Source organism: Glycine soja, chromosome 8, assembly GCF_004193775.1.
Source record: "Glycine soja cultivar W05 chromosome 8, ASM419377v2, whole genome shotgun sequence".
NCBI lineage: Eukaryota > Viridiplantae > Streptophyta > Magnoliopsida > Fabales > Fabaceae > Glycine > Glycine soja.
In genome coordinates, this window is record NC_041009.1 from 9440768 (window position 1) to 9459598 (window position 18831).

The 18831-nt window shown below is 31.8% G+C and overlaps 3 protein-coding genes across 4 annotated transcripts; 1 reads left to right on the forward strand and 2 right to left on the reverse strand.

The window, feature by feature from the left end:
* Window positions 1-529: 529 nt before the first annotated feature.
* On the reverse strand, window positions 530-7253 carry LOC114424324 (sulfite exporter TauE/SafE family protein 3-like). Its single transcript, XM_028391167.1, has 12 exons — window positions 6809-7253; window positions 6467-6626; window positions 3937-4137; window positions 3784-3848; window positions 3423-3450; window positions 3223-3311; window positions 3052-3138; window positions 2879-2929; window positions 2412-2633; window positions 2239-2332; window positions 1334-1474; window positions 530-896 (listed from the first exon to the last, which is right to left on the reverse strand). Exons 1-12 carry the CDS (start codon window positions 7010-7012, stop codon window positions 814-816), a joined length of 1425 nt encoding a protein of 474 aa, XP_028246968.1. The 5' UTR covers window positions 7013-7253; the 3' UTR covers window positions 530-813.
* A 5658-nt stretch (window positions 7254-12911) lies between these two features.
* On the forward strand, window positions 12912-14699 carry LOC114421755 (cold-regulated 413 inner membrane protein 2, chloroplastic-like). Of its 2 annotated transcripts, none has more exons than XM_028387821.1 (6): window positions 12912-13109; window positions 13183-13296; window positions 13579-13674; window positions 13837-13901; window positions 14215-14284; window positions 14381-14699. In XM_028387821.1, exons 1-6 carry the CDS (start codon window positions 12958-12960, stop codon window positions 14541-14543), a joined length of 660 nt encoding a protein of 219 aa, XP_028243622.1. In that variant the 5' UTR covers window positions 12912-12957; the 3' UTR covers window positions 14544-14699. The 2 variants fall into 2 exon arrangements, with proteins under 2 accessions (XP_028243622.1, XP_028243623.1); XM_028387822.1 differs by having other exon boundaries at window positions 12914-13109; window positions 13186-13296.
* A 429-nt stretch (window positions 14700-15128) lies between these two features.
* LOC114421754 (PLASMODESMATA CALLOSE-BINDING PROTEIN 1-like) lies at window positions 15129-17981 on the reverse strand. The gene is made up of 4 exons (XM_028387820.1): window positions 17471-17981; window positions 16643-17149; window positions 15740-15779; window positions 15129-15648 (listed from the first exon to the last, which is right to left on the reverse strand). The coding sequence occupies exons 1-4, from the start codon at window positions 17526-17528 to the stop codon at window positions 15423-15425; spliced, it is 831 nt and encodes a 276-aa protein (XP_028243621.1). The 5' UTR covers window positions 17529-17981; the 3' UTR covers window positions 15129-15422.
* Between the last annotated feature and the right edge of the window lie 850 nt (window positions 17982-18831).

Sequence of the window (18831 nt, forward strand, 5' to 3'; positions counted from 1 at the left end):
AATAGAAAACAGGAGGCTGTACGGTAACTGCTGATAATGTTATTTGATAAAATGCATTGTCTTTATTCATTTTTTTTATTATTAACATCATTGTCTTTATTCTTTGTGTTTATTGGTTTATCTCATCCTTTATCTCTTATACAATTACACGTGCTTTCTTTGGCTGTTTGTGGACAGTAATCCCACTCCACTACCTTGGCCTAATAAACTAATTAGTGCTTCAAATACGCCACAAGCACTACGGTTTGTGGTGGGGATCCAAAACCGAATGTTTTAATGTTTAATATTTATCAAATTCATATAGAGGAGTTAAAAAAAAATTATGTATTGATCAATGTCCGTAGCCTCTTTTTGAATATTCTTGACAACTCATTTCATTTAATTAAATGCAGAAAACATATATGACGTTTATGGAAAACATATGTGAATTTATTTAAAATTCGCATTGCAGAAAGATATCAGAATAACTGATTTGTGAATACATGCTAAAATCGTTTTACACAAACATAGTATATAAATTAGACGCTGATAAAAAAAAAGTATATAAATTAGACTTACACGTCTTTAAATATACCCGAGAATAACATTCCTAGTCATATGATTTTTGGAAATATGATTCCTGAGAATTTAATATCATTCCGTGAAACAAAAGCATATAAATTAGACTTACATGTTAATGCAGCTTTAAAATAGTCATACATTTTTTCTGAATAATCAATCAGGTAAACTAATTCCGGTTAAAAACAAGGATAAATTTCTTAATACAATCCCTGAAAACACAAAACCACAAATAGAAACTACACGTCTCCATCTTCAATTTCTAACCCTGTACGAGCAAAGGTTTTCAAACTTCATCTGCACCTTCTTTTCAATCAGTTTTGCTATGCCTACTCCACCTGTAATTTGAAATAATAATAAGAAAAAAAGTTTAAGTCATTGTAAATTTGTAATCTATTACATGGAATGTGAAAGCATAAGCATGAATAAATTTTCTCTAAAGTAGTTTTTTAAAGTAAGCAAGTAAATATATATACACTCACAATTCGTTCAATTTTAAAATGCATTGTATTCACTATAACCAGTTATATTGTTTTTTTATGGCAATCCATTGTTAGATGATAGTGTAAACACTTTTTATCCTATGAGTATTATCCAATTGATTCCAACTCAAATTGGTCATATCTTTTACTCTCACTACAACTTAAAGCACGACATCAAGTTGTTTTTATATTTTATATTTTTATAAAATAAGATGGGGTTAAACTCCAGCCACTAGTTAATGCTCGTCTCAAAAAGGAAGAATCCAAAAGAATCTACTGCAAATGGCACTTGCCTAGTGATATTCCACTCACAAAAACTGTGAGTGCGAGGATGAAAATGATCAGAGACGTTCTCCCCAGTATAGCAATAACCTTTCTCACCAAATGCTGCCCAACCAGTGCAGCAGCAGTGGCTACAGCTACAAAGTAAAGTGCTGCAAGATAATCAAACATTCAACGTTAACAAGTCCATATTAGGAAGTAATTTTCTACTTTGTTTCAAGTTAAAAGAAAGGCTAGTAAAACATTTTCAAACAGGCTCTTTCTTTTTTATACATATTAAAATTTAGGGGAAGGGCCAGATGATTTTTCAGTCTACAGAAAAAGTCTCCGAACTCAAAAAATATTTACAGTAATACCTACATTTACCTTATCCTATCAGATTTAAACCCAATCTTTTAAACATACTACTTAATATTGAATGAAATTTTGTTAAAAAATATAAAATTACATGAATTTTATTTCTAATTTAATACTCATAATGTTGTAATTTTTAATAAATTTTAAGAAATAAAAAATACGTTAGAACTTCGAAAGATGGATGTGTTACATAATACTACACTCTTGGTCCTTGATATTAGTGTACCTATTTTTATTATTATTTGTTTTTTATAATAAGTAGGTAGTATATTGTTAACCCTTCTTATAATTAGTTTAATAACACATTGCTTTTTTTTATTATATATTTCTAGTGTTTCATATGCATGCAACATCATAATAAAATACTGTTTTTCTAGTGTTTATTAGCCAACCAATCTTATTTATTAGATGAAAGTGTGTCACTTTACTTTGTCACTACTATATTATATATTCTTTTCCTAACCAATTAGTTGATCACCATCGTCTAACTATGTATGTGATATATCAAATTCTCCTCCTCTAAAATACTTTTAATTTATGTTCGTTCATCCATACTTACCATAAGGAATAGGGAAACGCTTGAGAAGATAATATTCCACAACGGACATAGATGCAGAAAATGTCATCGCAAAAGTGGATGTAGCACTTGACACCTTCGTGGAAAATTCCTCAATCAGAGTAAGTTCCAAGTGGACCAACATTAAAATTGAAGGATAAAACCTACGTACGTACCTGAGGGTGAATTCCTAGTCCAATGAAAAGTGGCCCCAAGATGAATCCTCCACCAAGGCCAAGCAAGCCACCAATTATGCCAGCAATTATGCCACACGTGCAATATAGAATCAATTGATGTACACGCCAACGTGTTTGTTGATCTCCCTTTGATGCTATCTTTCTCTTCCCTTTGTATAGAAGCACAGCCTCGTATACAGTTGTTCCTACAGTGATAGGGACCTGAAACACAAGGGAACAAAAAGAGAATAATCATCATGAAAATTGACGATTATAGTCTATAAAATATTGATGTTACATATGTGGTTCTTTGGTTCTACAACCTGATTTGAAGTTAAGACCAAATCAAACTCTTGATGCTCAATACTTGATTTCACTAGACCATATTGGCTTGATTAAGTTGGAGAGTGAAATGTATAAGAAGAAAACTTTGGTTTCTAGCTATTGAATACTATATTAGTGTGTACCTGTAGTAGATTCAATGCCCAATATAATGCTGAGCAATTTGTGGTGTAATTCTGTTTCAAAACAAAGGCATATATTTATCATACAACAAAATGAAAAACTGATGTAATAAAAAACAAATATAAGGAGAAAAAATGTACCAACAATGAAAAAAAAAACCGAGTTAGACACTAACTTTTCCTATCTGTAGTGCAAGTATCAAGATCCACACAGATACAAGAATTCCAAGTTCCTTCCAATAAATGTTTTCAATAACAGAAACCTGCAGAACAGTTTTAGATTTCATCAGAAAGAATAGGAGTTGGAAATGGAAACGCTAGCAGCAACTGTCTGCATTTTTTACTACTTTTTTCCTTGATTGGTTGGTATTTGTATGACTTTCATTGGCCGTCTCTTCTGTTTGAGGATGTGCAGCATTACCGGTTCTTTCAGTATCTGATTAGACTAAAAATTAGCAGGACATGTTTGATAATGCTATCTCTGTTAACTAGTAGCTAGAAGAACAAATGCAGAAGGCTTGAACAGAAATAATATCAAACCACTTACCATTTAACCGTACATTCTGCCTAGCTTCCTGGAACAGGGATGTATTAAATCAAAGAGCCAAAATGCAAAAAAAGAAAATTGAGAAAATGTACAATTTAGTCCTGAAAGTGACATCTTGTATTGCTCTGGTCCATAAAAAAGTTCATGTCTATATAAATTAGCCCTTTAAGTGATGTAATTGTTTATAAGCTAAACACTTATAAGTAGAATAAACTTGCTAGAAATTGACACTTTGGTGACCATTTATATAGATGAAATCTTTCAACGATCAAAGCTACAACAGCCTGTGTTACGTTCGGGGACTAAAGTGTGTATTAATTCAAAGAAGTTTAATATAAAGGATGAGCTATGTTTAATCAACCTTGTTAACAATGGTTTCTTTTTTCCAGGTTTTGACACCCTTAAAGAATGCATTGAATGAAAGGCCTGTTTCACATTCAAACTTATATCAAATGATAGGCAAGCAAAGAAAAAAATAATAATAGCACAGATTCAAATTTTAAGGAATTCATACCTATGAAAACTACTATTAACAAAGCTGTTAGCATCCAGTCAGGAAAAATCACATTGAAAGCAACTCCTATACTGATTCCAAGCATCAACATTGGTTGAAAAAGAAGTGCTAGATCATAGTCAATCACAGGCATGTCAAGAGTTGGGTGCCTCTGCTTCAGATTGTAGAAAATAGTTGCTCCTGCTCCACCCGTAATCATGCCTTCTCCAAACAAACAAAAAATTACAGATCTCATCCATACAAGGTTCCAAAGAAGTACATTGATGCACGGATAATTCAAAATTGACAGCATGCTCATACTCTATCCAATACGACTATACGAGTAGCCATGGTCAAAACAAGCTTAACACACTCACAAAGCAAATATGTTTTTTAGCACAGGTTTACAGAGGTGATTTTGTCCTTTTTGGATGAAGTTGGGAGCACATTGATAATGTTTAACCATGAAGAATTTTATTTATGTTTTGTTAAATAGAATCATTCTTGAGATAGATTTCTCTGGTTCGATCTTCAACATGCATGACCTAATGCTTTAATCGAGACATTTTTAGAGGATAAATTACTTCTTACTTCATTGTAAATTTGTAATTTTGTTGTACCTTTTCAACGTACCCTCCTTTACTTTGCTAGTGGCACTAAATTTTAGTATACTTTTTTCATTGCTATGGTGGTGAAAGGTTTTGGTCAAAAACGGGTGTTGATTTGTTTTCTTTAAATGCAAAAATGAATATTATTAATAATATGTAATCAGACTTAACATAAGGTATGTCAAAAACTGATCACAAAATGGGTGAAGATGTCGTAGTTGTTGAGTTTGACTGCTTTAACAGACTAACACAGTTGCCTTTCAGTTATTTTCTAATTAACTTAACTGCTAGTAACAGACTAACACAGACTAATCAGACTTTCAAAAACTGATCATAAGGTTTTGGTCCATTTAAATACAAGCTTGTGATTCATTTAACTAGCGAGTAAAACAAGTTTGGTTCGTGGATTAACGGGCCAGCTCACAAACTACTTTTTTAAAATATGATTTATTATTTATAGTTTACTTCTTTTATTTCATTAAGATTATTTTATGCATGTGTAGGATTATTAAGTATTTGAATAATTATGACTTAGTGTTTAGTATGTATTGACCTCTTTCTTAGTGTTTGAATATTTATAATTTCTTGATATAAATCATATTTTAAAAAGATTATCTATTTAATAAAAGCATATATTAGATCGGTTCGATCCATTTAAATGCGAACCAAAATAGACCCGACTAAATAAAGTTTTCGTGAATTTTTGTGAAAGTTTTATATATGTTAATTCAACTGATCAATCCTCAAGTATCGGATTTGAAACAAAATAGACTGGACTTCTTATTGAGATCAACCTTTAAGGCCAAACAGTTTATCACCCCTCAAACTTAGAGCTTGAAAAGGCATGGATACTTCTTTTTGTGATTTATTTTCCAGGAAGCGATTCACAGTCTCAAGCATTGAACTTGAAAAGTGTGAGCACTTCTTATTTAGGTTGATTGGCCTTTCAAACAGAGTAATTGTTTTCATTTTGATATTAATCTTTGTCATCACACCTAATAGACAAACATGGAAAATGTGTTCATGTCTGTATAGACCATAAAAAAAAGTTACGCATAAACGCTTGATGATCTTATAAACATGCCGCAACTGGTGGGTAAATGGATGATAGTTTTCTTGGAGATACTCAGGAAGCTGATCAGAGAAGTAAATAGTGTGAACGTTCTAAACTATGCTTATAGGAATTAGGAAACATTAACGTGAATCCTCGATGAGAGAAAAGCATGCGAAGGAGTGGTGACCAAGGGTTTTAGAATTGAACAAAATTTATTCTTGAAATGATTAGAGAACTAGCCAAAGAACTGAAGAAGTAGGGTTTCTTTAGCAGAATATATTGACCTAGGGGTCCACGTACGCCTGGTTTAAATTGGAAATCCTCATATAAGCCTAGCTTAGCGAGGAAGTCAAGAGTGAGTTTAAGATACGTTACTTAATTATATATACGTGTATATAAAGTCTCAAACTTTAGTAGATGGGGTATTTTATTATTATATTTGGTAGAGATTTGGTAATAATTAAACTTATTAGTATACAGTTACATTAGGAATGAAGAATTATAACTATCCAAATGAGGTGTTATTCAATTCAATAATATATATATATATATATATATTCCAAAAAATTTATGCATTTCATACATGAGAAGACAGCCCCGAGATCTAAAAGTGCATGTTAGGTTATTCTGGAATATAAAAAAATTAGTAAAAATTACAAGAGTTTAAATAATAAAAATGATTGATTGTTTATCGGTACATGCACATCAAATTAAAACATGCAAATAATCTGCTCTCGTTAAAAAGTTGGCATTGAGTATGGAGTAAGGAAGAAAGCTTGTACCAATTAACCGTGCATATGCCATGCATCATCGCATCTCATAACACAATGATATTTTTAAACAAATATGAGAGGATTAATGGAGAAAAATAGTACTAACTAGTTCTTACATTTTGATATTGCCGTTGCTGATCTTGCATCGAATCCGATAATAAGGGTAAGCATGGGCACAAAGATGCCACCCCCACCAACACCTCCCACAGTCCCAAATGCTGATCCTAGGAATCCAATTATGCTGCCCACTATTATTTTCCACCCAAATTTCATCTCCTACAACCAAAAACAGAAGCATTAATTACAAGGTAATTAATCCCAATTCAACGTCCTTAATTAATATACAAACACTAATCCACATGCTTGGCCCTAGAAATTCTTATTACTATTGTGGTTACATGAAATTGACTCAAAGGTATATAATTAAATTTCTAAAGTGATCAAAATTGAACACTCACTGGCCAAGTGTGTTTGTAAAAACCCTCAGCATGATGAGCTTTAGTATCAACCCCTTTCGTTTCATTGGATGCTGATGAGATTGTTTTCTGGTCTGTATTTTGCTGAGAAGAAGCAACATAGACTGAAACAAGAAGAAGAAAAGCAACCAGAACCTTTTCAGCTACCCATTTCACAGCCCACCTTTTGGATCCATGCACAGCCATAATTGTACTGCTCTTTAGATTTAGATAGAGAGCAGTTTTCAAAACTCAATCAACAAATTCCTTTTAGTACTATGACTTTCCTAGATGTTGCTTCAATGAGATGAACACAACCAAAACCATGCATAGAAATTTTCAACCTCCTCACTTCATAAGAACAATGAGTTCATTCAAATTTTAAGAGTAAGAAGGAGAAATCTGGAGTTAGGGTATACTGATGTTAACATGAATGATCTGTATGTTTTCTGTTCATTTCTCATACTATATCTCACGGAACCCTTATGCACTAATTATTGAAAGAAACTTCTTCAACACACTCGTTCCTTATCACTATCAAGTGATTTGACATTTTACAGAAAAAAGTAATATGAAAAGAATACTACTATTTTTCATTATCTCATATAAAATTATATATATATATATATATATATATATATATATATATATATATTTTAACACAAAGATCTTTTAAATCTATTTTTTTAATTTATCACATTTTCTAATTATTATAGATCGTGGCTCACATTTTCCTGAATTAATTAAAAAGGAATGAAATTCAAATAAGGATGCGAGATATGACGAAACAATAAAGAATTAATGTAGAAAGAAATGTAAAAAGGAATTCTTGCTCTTTGTATCTTGTTTTATACTTGATACATCTTGTACAAATTCTTTCTTTTTGCCGACAAAAACAAATGTAGATGTATATAGATATATATTTTTTTTATTACATTATTTGACTGTATTCAATGCATATATAATTAATTAATTAATTATATTTTTATTTACTTGTCTCAAATATATTTTCTTAAAATTAAAGTCTGCATCACTTTAGTTGTAAAGAAAACCTTTTCCTACTTTCTTTGAGCATGGATTTGGAGAGTGTACTCCTAGGTCTTATATACTCTCCACCCGTGTACCTTCTCAACATTTTTACTTAACTTTCTTCATTAAGTTTCATACTATTACTATTGCTACTTTCGTTTTCATGCTTTTTGACTGACTTCCTCGTTAAGCTGCTGCATGGCCAGCCTGTAATATTGTACACGAGTCAAATGTATATCACTTTCTTGCCACGTGAAAAACGCATGTCATAACATGAATGGATCACGTACATATCTATTTCATTAATTTTAAATGTCGTCTCTGTTGTTATTTCTTTATTTAGCATCTCTATCTCATTCTATATCAAAAAGAAGAAACTCAAACATTCTCTTAATATCATTTTATGAAGAAGAAAAAAATAGCAATTAATCCTTCGATATACTTATATATAAGCAAAATGGTCTTCACGATAAAGTTCATAATCAAAGTGATACATGTAGTCTCCAAAGCAGAAAAGAATCATTATAAAAAAGACCCCGCAAATCAAGACCGAAGAGTCATACAAAATCGGAGCAAATCAAATTTCATATAATGCAAAATGATAAACTATACAGGTTGTTAATCCTCGTGCACAACGTTGCAGCCAAACTAACTATATAGCATATCAGTGTTTGTTCAAACAGATTCTTGGCTAACGTGACAGCAGTATTACCTATAAGTTTCATCAATCGCTGATAATATGCGTGCAATATGTCAAAAGCAACTAAGTCTTTGTCATCTTGAAAATATGAATAATATAACCAATGTGATATTTTGTTTTAAAAAATATTGAATATGTGGGATAATAGGTGAATTATTTTACGTTTCGTTAGGGACGTATAATATACTCAAACAGTATGAGAAAAAACGACCCTGTTAGGTGGTGGAACAACAAATACGCACCCACACCCAATTGAGGGATTATCTAATAACAAAGGAAATCTTAGAGGAAGTGTATGAACATGACTAGTTTTTTTTTTTTTAACTGCGATTGAACATGACTAGTAAACCAATCTATAACTTAATTTCTTCCTATGAAGCCATGCATAATAAGCACATGCTAAGTCTAATCTAATTACATGAGGATAGTATTGACATCACGAGTATACATACGTGTGTGTTCAGGAGCAACCATCGCGTACCCAACCGTAGTTATCCAGTTAATATTAAGTTATTCTTCTGAGTAACAAACAATTGTTGAAATATAAAATATTAATATAACATGGAAATAATTTTATTTAAATATCGAAATATAATTGAGAATAAGTTGAAAGTATTTTGTAAACAAAAAATAATAAAAATATATAGATTTTATAAGAAAATACTAAGATGATAATATTTTTTATTTGAGTCCTCTATATAATTAATCATAAAATTATTAAACTTTAAAGATTATAAGTATATTTAAATTGATTTATTTCATACTAAAAGAATTTAAACACGTACCTTTTAAATATATTAATCGTAGAGTTTTATTCAAATTATTTATATCTTAAATAAAAATTTGTTATCATGATTAGTTTTAAACATCTCGTGTAACGTAAATTTTATTTTTTTAAAATGTACACATGATTTTTTTCTGGTAAAAAGTCTAATGTCATTAAATCATTTTAAATTTGTAAAATTTAATTTTGTCGCGTCATTTCCTTTCTTTCCTTAGTGCTTAAGATGCCATTTGTCTCCTTGCTAAACTTTCTCTATCATTCACGTCAATTTATTCAAATACCAGTGGTGAGTAGAATGTTTTCTACCTTTTAAAAAATGCATATGGACAATAGTGTCACGCTCTAACAAATGCAAATGTAGACATTAATATTGAAAAAATAATACATGAAACAACAAAATGTGTAGGTTCAAAGTTCAATGTAAAAACGATAGATGTACTTGGTTAATACCTAAACAAACAAAATTACTGTAAATGATGTTATTAGCATCTCAAGGTCGACAAACTCTCTTTAGAAAATCTTTAACGTCAAACCAATTGTGGGAAGCAGTTTTAATTCAAAGCCTTAATTAAAACATCCTTCCTATGGTACTTGAATTGAACATCAGGTAAATACTTCATGATATTTATTATGATGCAAACGTACGTGCAGCAAAGATAAGTGCTCGTGTAGGCAAAATTCTCCAGTAATATACAAATAAAATTTCTTCAATTCTTTCTATCTTTATCATTTTATTGTTTGTCATGCCTTGTAGATGGATGTCTACCATTTTTTCAGTGTACAATAGCTGCAATAAGGATTTAACCTAAATTCTATATATGGGGCAAACACTTGATTAATGTAAAAAATGAGAACTGTAATAAGTATATTGGTCACCATATATAGGTTATAATGTCCTATAACTTAAGACCTTTTACTATTTTTGGATGACCTAAAATTAGGTTGCTCAAGTATTTTCGTAAAACATTAACACAAAATTAAAATAATAATATTGAGACAAACACAAATTTGAACATACGTCAAGTTGCAAATAGCGAAAGCATGTGTGAACCTTATCTATTTTATCTGTCACAGACATTGAGACTATAGAATTTTTTTTCCTCTTTGAACAAAACACACGCCACAAGGAGTTAGAATACATATTACATCATTTAAATCTTCTCATACCTCAACCAAGAATGCATACATATACATACATACATATATATATATATATATATATATATATATATATATATATATATATGTATATATATATAAAGAGATTTTTTAATATTTTGTATTTATCTACTTGCGGGACTATTTTTTGAAGCTCCTCATATTAAAATAGAGAAGAGAGGAAAGAGGAGAGAGGAATCACCGAATCAGTCTTTTTTTTTTCCTTTTTATTTTTTATTTATACGTTAGTTTACTATAATATTCCTATACTAAAATTAGGAAAAGAAAAGGAGTGAATTTTTTGTGTGTCCATTACATATATATATATATATATATATATATATATATATATATATATATATATATATATATATATATATATATATTTCATGATCTTATCAACGAAGCTGAAGCAAATGAATTAAGATAAACTTATGATCAAAATTTGTCAGTATTATATTGTTGATTTGTTTCATAATGTCTTGGCTCTCAACGTGCATAAGAATGCCACGTTGCGAGACCAAAGAAGATGGAGCTTGATTTTTGCGGAGGAAAAATCACATAGCAGTGAGCATTGAGAAGTGGTGAAAAACGTTAGTCATTTATAATGAAAATAAGTAGATAAACTAAAGAAGACAGATTATATTCATTTTTGATAAGTTAGTAACAAAAAAAACTTAATTCTAAATTCAAATAGATAATTAGAATTAAAATTAATTTAAGTGATTTTTCAGGAGTGTCATCCCATTTGCAATAAAAAAAAAAAAAGACTTGAGACACTCCTTATTTATCAATTGCATAAGAGATCATAGACTCAGGCACTCAAGATCAATTTTTCGATCTCACATTAAAACCTAGTCTATGCCAAGAGGGAAGAGATTATTTGACTCAAAAAGGTATCCATCTTAGACCAAGTGTTCCTCTAACTCGTGTACAAATAACATTTCTCTTAAATATACTATCATCACCTCAAGTTTCTATTAGCTTAAGTATTAGATTTTATGTTTAATTATTATTTGGATTGCATGTACAAACTTTACCTTTTAGTTTATATTCTTATAAATTGTCTATTTTAGTTTTATACATATTATTTTTAATCTTTTTTACTCTTTGAGATATATATATATATATATATATAATAGATTAGAAATGATACAATGTAGGAACTAAAAATAGATATTTTAAAATATAAAAACTAAAAGTAAAAGTTTATGCAATTATAAGGAATAAGTAATTAAATCTAGAACTTTGGCAAGGTTCAGCACTTTATTCCCTAGGGCCTCCAACTCTCCAACCAATGAGCAATGTGCAAATCACATGATGAGCCACCAGCATGTTCATTGGGCCTGCAATGCAACAAAAACCCATCTAAATTTTGGGTTATTCTTTCTACACCCAATATATTTTAAAATTTCAACTTTACCCTTTACGAATTTGTAATCCATAATCTGTGAGCCCCATAATCTGTATGGGGCTTACAGATTCATAATCGGTAAGAGGTTTATGGATTAAAATTTATGTGTAAAAAAATATTATTTAATCAAAATTAATTGTTATAAAATTTATTATGTAAACTTATATGTGTATTAAATATACATTAGAAATTTTAGTGTTATATATATATATATATATATATATATATATATCAATGTTAATCATTTTTTAACATAATTATCCTATTAACTTAGTTGGTTAGAGCATTGTGTTAATAACGCAAAAGTCATATGTTTGGGACCTGCATGAGCCATTACTTTTAAATTATTTTTAATATAATATGGGCCATACATATTACTATAGGATTAGTCGTATGAAGCTTATGGATTTGAATGTGTTATATATGTAAGGGTATTTCTGGTTTTTTCCTTTAATTGATAGGTGTATTGAAAAAAATGTTAGGTGCAGAAAGAAAATCCTCTAAATTTTTCTTGGATAAAAAAGCCCATCTAATTCGAACTTTGAAGAGTGGCGTCAATTAAATATACAACTCATAAAGGGAATCTTGAGAGCGATAAGGGGAGGTGTGCAATTAGCAATATGCAATGAGGGTTTTAAGTAAGAAATTTGGAAGGGAAGATCGAGGGAGACTGAAAACAAGGTTGGTGTCTTGGTGATCGCAATTTTTTTTATTTTTGTAATTGAAGAGATGATGTGTAATCAAGGATACCGGATTCATTCTTAAGAGATCACGTGCTCATTTAAGTAGTTTAATTAGGATCATTCGATTAAAATTAAATTAATGGGTAGGGATAGGTTTAACCTTTTTAGAGTCATACAGATATAATTTTGATCTCCTCAACTTATAATCATGCTTTAAAAAAGAACTTAAATGATTGATGAGAAAATAAAAATAATGAGTAGCCTCCACTCCACGGATGAAAATTAATCGAAGGTACTGTAATAACTTATGGTTATTTATGAGAAAGTTAAAATTAATAGTGGGTAGAAATAGAATGAAAGATAGAGAGAGAGGAGAAAGAAGAAATGTCAAGAATGGCAATGCGTGTGTCTCCTTCAGCTTCAAGTGCACTCTCTCTCCTAAACTGCAAGCAACCACCTCCAGTTTCATGCATCCGTGTACCTTGTCTCTCTCGCTCCTCGCCGCCATCGCTCTCCTACACCTTCAATCCTCTTAGGTACTCTCCATTCTCATCGATCTCAATCTCTCTCGTTCCTTCTCTTTCTCTCACTTTGCTTTTCCGCTTTAAGAAGGTCCTTCATCGGTCACGGCGGAAGCAGAAGCCCAGGGTTTCGTGTCCATTGCTACGCTCCTGCTCCTCTCACTCCTCCCAATCTGCAATGGATCTCTACCATTTCCTCAGTGTCAGCTCTCTTCACTTCCTTCTCTCTCTATTTCAACCTTTTACTTTTTCAATTCCGCTATTTATTCTGAAAATTGAATTTCATAGACTACGCACTTTTAATATTATATATATTAATTCTTCGCTTATTTTATTCCACTGATTGACAATGAAAGAAACATATTATCGAATAATTATTTATTTCTGATCTTCGATTATTTCACTCTGGCTCTTTATTTTATTTGCTGAATAATGCAAAATTTGAGATGTGGCTGATGATGGATATTCGGAACATTGTTTGTAGGGTTTTGATACTGGCGAGAGGCACCGCGGTGCCGAAATCGTATATTGTTCCGTTGTTTGCTCTGCAAGCACCTGCAGGTGTCGTTTCCTGGATCAAGTATGTCATTCTTATGTTTTGCTTTCTTGTTCTGTTTGTATGCTGAAACTGAATTGCTTGTTTAAGAATTGTTTTATTTATTTGTTCAACAATATTTTGTAGAGTGTTATTCTTCTTAATTATCCTTTTTTGCTAATTTTTTTAAACCAATTGGATGTGCAGAGGTAGATATGGTGTGTGGACAGCATTCTTGGCACTTCTGATTCGTCTATTCTTCTATATTCCTGGTATGTTCTCTTATCTATCACGTGAAATTTAGGAAATATTGAAGGAGAAACAATTTATACAGTAGATTTAAAAGTGTAAAATACCCCTTTTATAGCCCTCATTGAATTGGTGTAAATCAAAGCATTTTTCTAGGAACCTCAGGCTGGGCTCTATATCTTCTCTTTGTATAAACTGCGAAACATGAGAAAGAAAATCCTGATTCTGGAGTGTAATAAGAAAAATAAGTTGTGTTTTTTGTTTTTCGTACTTGTTGGATAATGATTGAACATTGAAGGAAAGAAACATTTTCTTCTGGGTCTTTTTCATTTCTAGGTGAACTTGAGTTGCCATTTCTGGCATTGCTCTTGCTGATGGTAGCTCCCTACGAGGCTATGAAATTAAGGTAAGCAAGTCCATCTTTTTGGGACTTTGGGCTGTCAGCCTCTTTATACCTTTTTCAAAAAGTAAAATAAAATGCTTCAACATCTTTCTTCCTCAGGTATACAAAAGAAGGTGCTGTGATTTCATTATTAATCTCGGTGTATCTGGCTTTCCAGCATTTCTCAAGAACAAGCTTACAACAATCATTTGACCAAGGTTCAATTGTTGCCACCTTAGCTGTCATTTGTATCACTGTTGTATCTTTGTTGCTTCTAATCTGAGTTGGCTTTGAAATGATGTACACAGTACACTAATTGTAAATAAGAATAATAGTTGTTGGAGTGATGATATTAAAAAGTTATGGGTTATGTTGGATACTCAGTCTTGTACTTTTCACTTGTTAATTCAAATAATGAAGTTGGAATCAGTATTTGGTATTTGTCATAGAATTTTTTTTAGAACATGATGTTCTTTATATCATAGTTATTAAAACCAAATCAGACCAGCTAGTTCAACCAGTTTAACCATAAAACTGTTTTACTAAAGAACTGTTTTTGAAATATACAACAAAATGAATATTGCATTTGAACTGTGGCAAGTTAAGCATTCACTATGAACACATTTAAGTGTAAACATGTTGAATTTGGTAGGTCTTATTTAAAAGCTAGCATCTGATGTAATTATGTTTTTGGTGCTTTTCTACCAAAATTGTTTAATAGAAATGGAAACTAAACCATCAAGCTATGTTTATGTTATGTGACCACATCCCCTGTTTATATATCACTGTTGTGAATAAGGTAGGTTTTTCCAAAGGAGCCTTCTGAGCGTCTTGGACTCAATAATAACATGTTTTAGACCAAACACAATGATTTTAAGTTCTTTAATGTATTTTATTCTGTTTATTAAATAAAATGGCATGCTAGCTGATATTAATTACAAGGATTTTCTATGGAAGAGAAGCTAATACTGTAGAAAAACTGTCTACTACCTATAAATCCTTTTTGGCTTGATCAACTAACAGCCATACATAGATGAAAGGTATAAGTAATTTTAATTGCAAGATTTGTTGACTCTGACTCCTTGAAATTTTGCAAAAACTGCTGGAAGACTGATTGAATTCGAACACATCACATAAAGAATGACTGGACCTTGTTTATCGTCTAGATGTAATTTGCTAGTTGAAGGGAAGCCAACAGACCACATGTGAACAACATCAGCAGGGAATTAAATGCAAATGTGGCTGTGTTGGGGCTTCCTGTTGGTTCTGAACCAAAGACAGTTGATCCGCCACCAGGATTTAGCATGTCTGGTGGAGTTGGGGTCATCACTGGAGTTGGTGGACTTGGTGGGCTGACAAATGTTGGTGTTGGTGGTGGCTGATTAGTGCTGCATTGATAAGATAATATATTAGGATGTATAGGATTGCATCTTCATTAATATAGGGTGAAAAAGAGATATTGGTGCTGCAAATTCTCACCTTGTTGACTTGGGTGATGCGTATTTGCAACTCCCACTACCTGCCATGGAGTTAGATGTTATTTTCTATTTTTAAGGTAGAGAAGCATACGGTAACAGACATAGAGCAAAGTAGGAATTGTTTACAGACGCAGTCTAATCCCCTTAAAAATCGATGAAATAAATGAAGCCCACAATTCTTAGTCATAATGTGAGGAAAGTAAGCTAAGCAGACGGCTGAAATTTTGAGGACATTCATACATTGCTGAGAAAGGTGTTAAGGAGACAGCAGCTGGACCTTCATCAGTTACTTAAAGAAAAACATTACTATAGCTTTTTGGTACAAAAACATTACTATATTTGGTTTTATGGAAGGGAATTTATTCCTGTTTATAAAATAAAATTAAATTTTTTATAAAATGACATCACTTGATGCCTTGTCGCTTGCTCCACAGGTGAAAGTATGAGTTCCTGGCCTGGTAAGTTATGGGTAAGGAGATATTGTACTTCAAAAAATCTTAGATATAGGTATGTAAAGATATATGGTTAACATTTTAAAGCTAGAAACAAGGGAGGTGGGCTGATCCAACTAGAAATTATTGGGTTATATAGTCCCTCAACTGCCTCTCGTGTTATAGAAAATTTGCATAAGAATCTGCATTTTATATGAAAGAAGAATGGTGACTTGAGCTATCCATGCTGTACTCAAAATTCCCAACAGGTCTTGAGATATTGGATGCATGATGGTATGTATTGGATACTTGCTCTGTGCCTGACATGACGTGTTACCCTTGCTATGCAGCCTCGGATGCAAAAACTTATTCATCCATTTTAAGACATGTAAAACATTTTAAATATCAATTTCGCAACCAAGAAAATGATCACAAGAAGATAATCATGCTTTTAAGTAGGATGAAATTCTTACTTGGATCATCGCTTGTAAGAGATGCTGTTCCTCCAAATACACAGCTGGTAGGTGCTGGATTCTTCTGGTAGTAGTCATTGAATGCATAAGAAGCATGATCGCGGACAGTGTTCGGATTATAACAGCTTGCTCCTGGTTGTATTGCTGAGCAGTCTGCACCTCCAAACCCACAAGCATAGTCAAGAGCAACCTGTAGAGCAGTGTCTGAAGCTCCCTGGTTAGCAACACACCATTGACCACCTGAGGATGTAGTAGTCGGGGTTGTGGGTGTTGTAGTTGGGGTTGTGGGCGTTGTGGTTGGGGTTGTTGGATTTGTGGTTGGGGTTGTTGGGTTTGGCCCTGATGTGTCAGGTGTTTGAGGAATGTTAGGGTTTCCCATATATGGATTTCCTGTGTCAGGAGTTGTGGGATTGACGATAGGAACATCATCTAATTGAGTACCCAATTCCGATGATGAGAAGATTTCCTGTTTTTTGCCATTTATTAATATTTTGGTTGTTCCTAGACCTGGAAAAAGAAACGGAAATTTAACTCTTTAGCAGGACAAATGAGAATAACTTTCTAAAGCTACCATCAATTTAAGCAAATTGCACCTAATCAAGTTCATTACAGTTGTTCCTAGAGGTGTGCATGCATGCATGACTACGATATCTTAGAACTGGAAACTATCATCATTTGTAGACAGAATTTATCAATAAAAAATATGATCGAAGTTTATCATATTTTTTATTGATAAATTGTCTACAAATTTTTATGGCTCTTGATATAATGGCAAGAGTTACATATCTTCTCAATCCAAAGTTGGCGTTATTATGGAAAAAATGGTACCTGAACCAAAGAAAAAACATAAGGAGAATAATACGAGGTGCCAGCTTCTAGCATTCATTGCTGCAGGTCGCGGCTTGTGCTTGGATTACAGGTGTTTCCTTAAGATTTATTAAACAAGGGCAGCTCCTTCTCTGTTCCTTTGAAGAGGAATTTCATTACTTAAACTTTTTATATTTTTATATATAATAAAATCCTGAAGAATCATAGCTTTCTTGGATCAAAGAGAGAAGGAAGAATATAGGCAAACTTGAGAAATGAGGCATGGGATAGTTGAAATAAGCAAGCAAGAGAAGGTGCAAACTGAGGGAAACAAAGGGTGCATGGCAAAGGAAAAAGGTTAAAGGGTGATCTGATGCTTGAGAGATGCAATGCCAATATATAATTAATGTGACGGTGATGTCTCTGCAACGTCCTTTCTCTTTTGAGCCACTCTTTTCTACTGTTTTATGGGACTGAACCAAAAAGTAAAGCCTGAGCAAGGGGTTTGCCTTTTGGGTTTGTAATGAAGAATGTTGTCTCCCTTCTATTGTTTTTATCTTCCACCTCTTAACACAATTAAGAGTCATTTTCTATTCCCTGAATGAATAAGTAGTTCCTCTGGAATGTTTTCGAAGTACGATTCCTTTCCCAAGAAACTCAAGTTATGCTACTGCTGCCTTGTCTAACAAGAACTTGGGATAATCTTGTCATGCTTAAGCAACCTTGTCTCAAATCTAAGTTGTCTATTGTAAGAAAAAAAAAGTGTATATTCCAGAATTTAAGGTTATGTCCTAAAAGCATTTTTACTGGTTTTCAATTTTTTTATCAACCCAATTTTTTTTACTGGTTTTTATTTTTTTTAAATGCTACTTGACCTTTAAGTAATATTTTTTTAAAAAACATTAGCTTTTATTTTTTTTAATTTTTTATCCTTAATATATTTATCAAATTTATTGATTATTCTTTTTAAATAAATTATGATTTTATTATTTTTTATTATCATTTTACACCTTTTAGTTATTTTAATAATTATGTGTATAAAAAAAAAGGTTATTTCAATATCAGACTTTTCAGTCGAACATAGTTTAACTTAAAATATTTCTGTTATAAATAATGGGGGTGGGGGGGGGGGGGGGTGGGGGGGGGGGGGGAGGAAAGGAACAGTTAGAAGAAATAAAAGATATTCTTGAAAAAAATAAGAAATTCAAAATGCAATCGGAAGCCGAAAAGATTCTTCATATTGCAGTAAGGGCATATCAAAGTCCCAACATATAAACATTATTAATTATTAATAACTCACTTCCAAATTTTATTTCTTTACCGGTAATTATTTTTTAATTCTTTAATCATGTGATATTCTATTTCTAAAGGGCATCAAACAC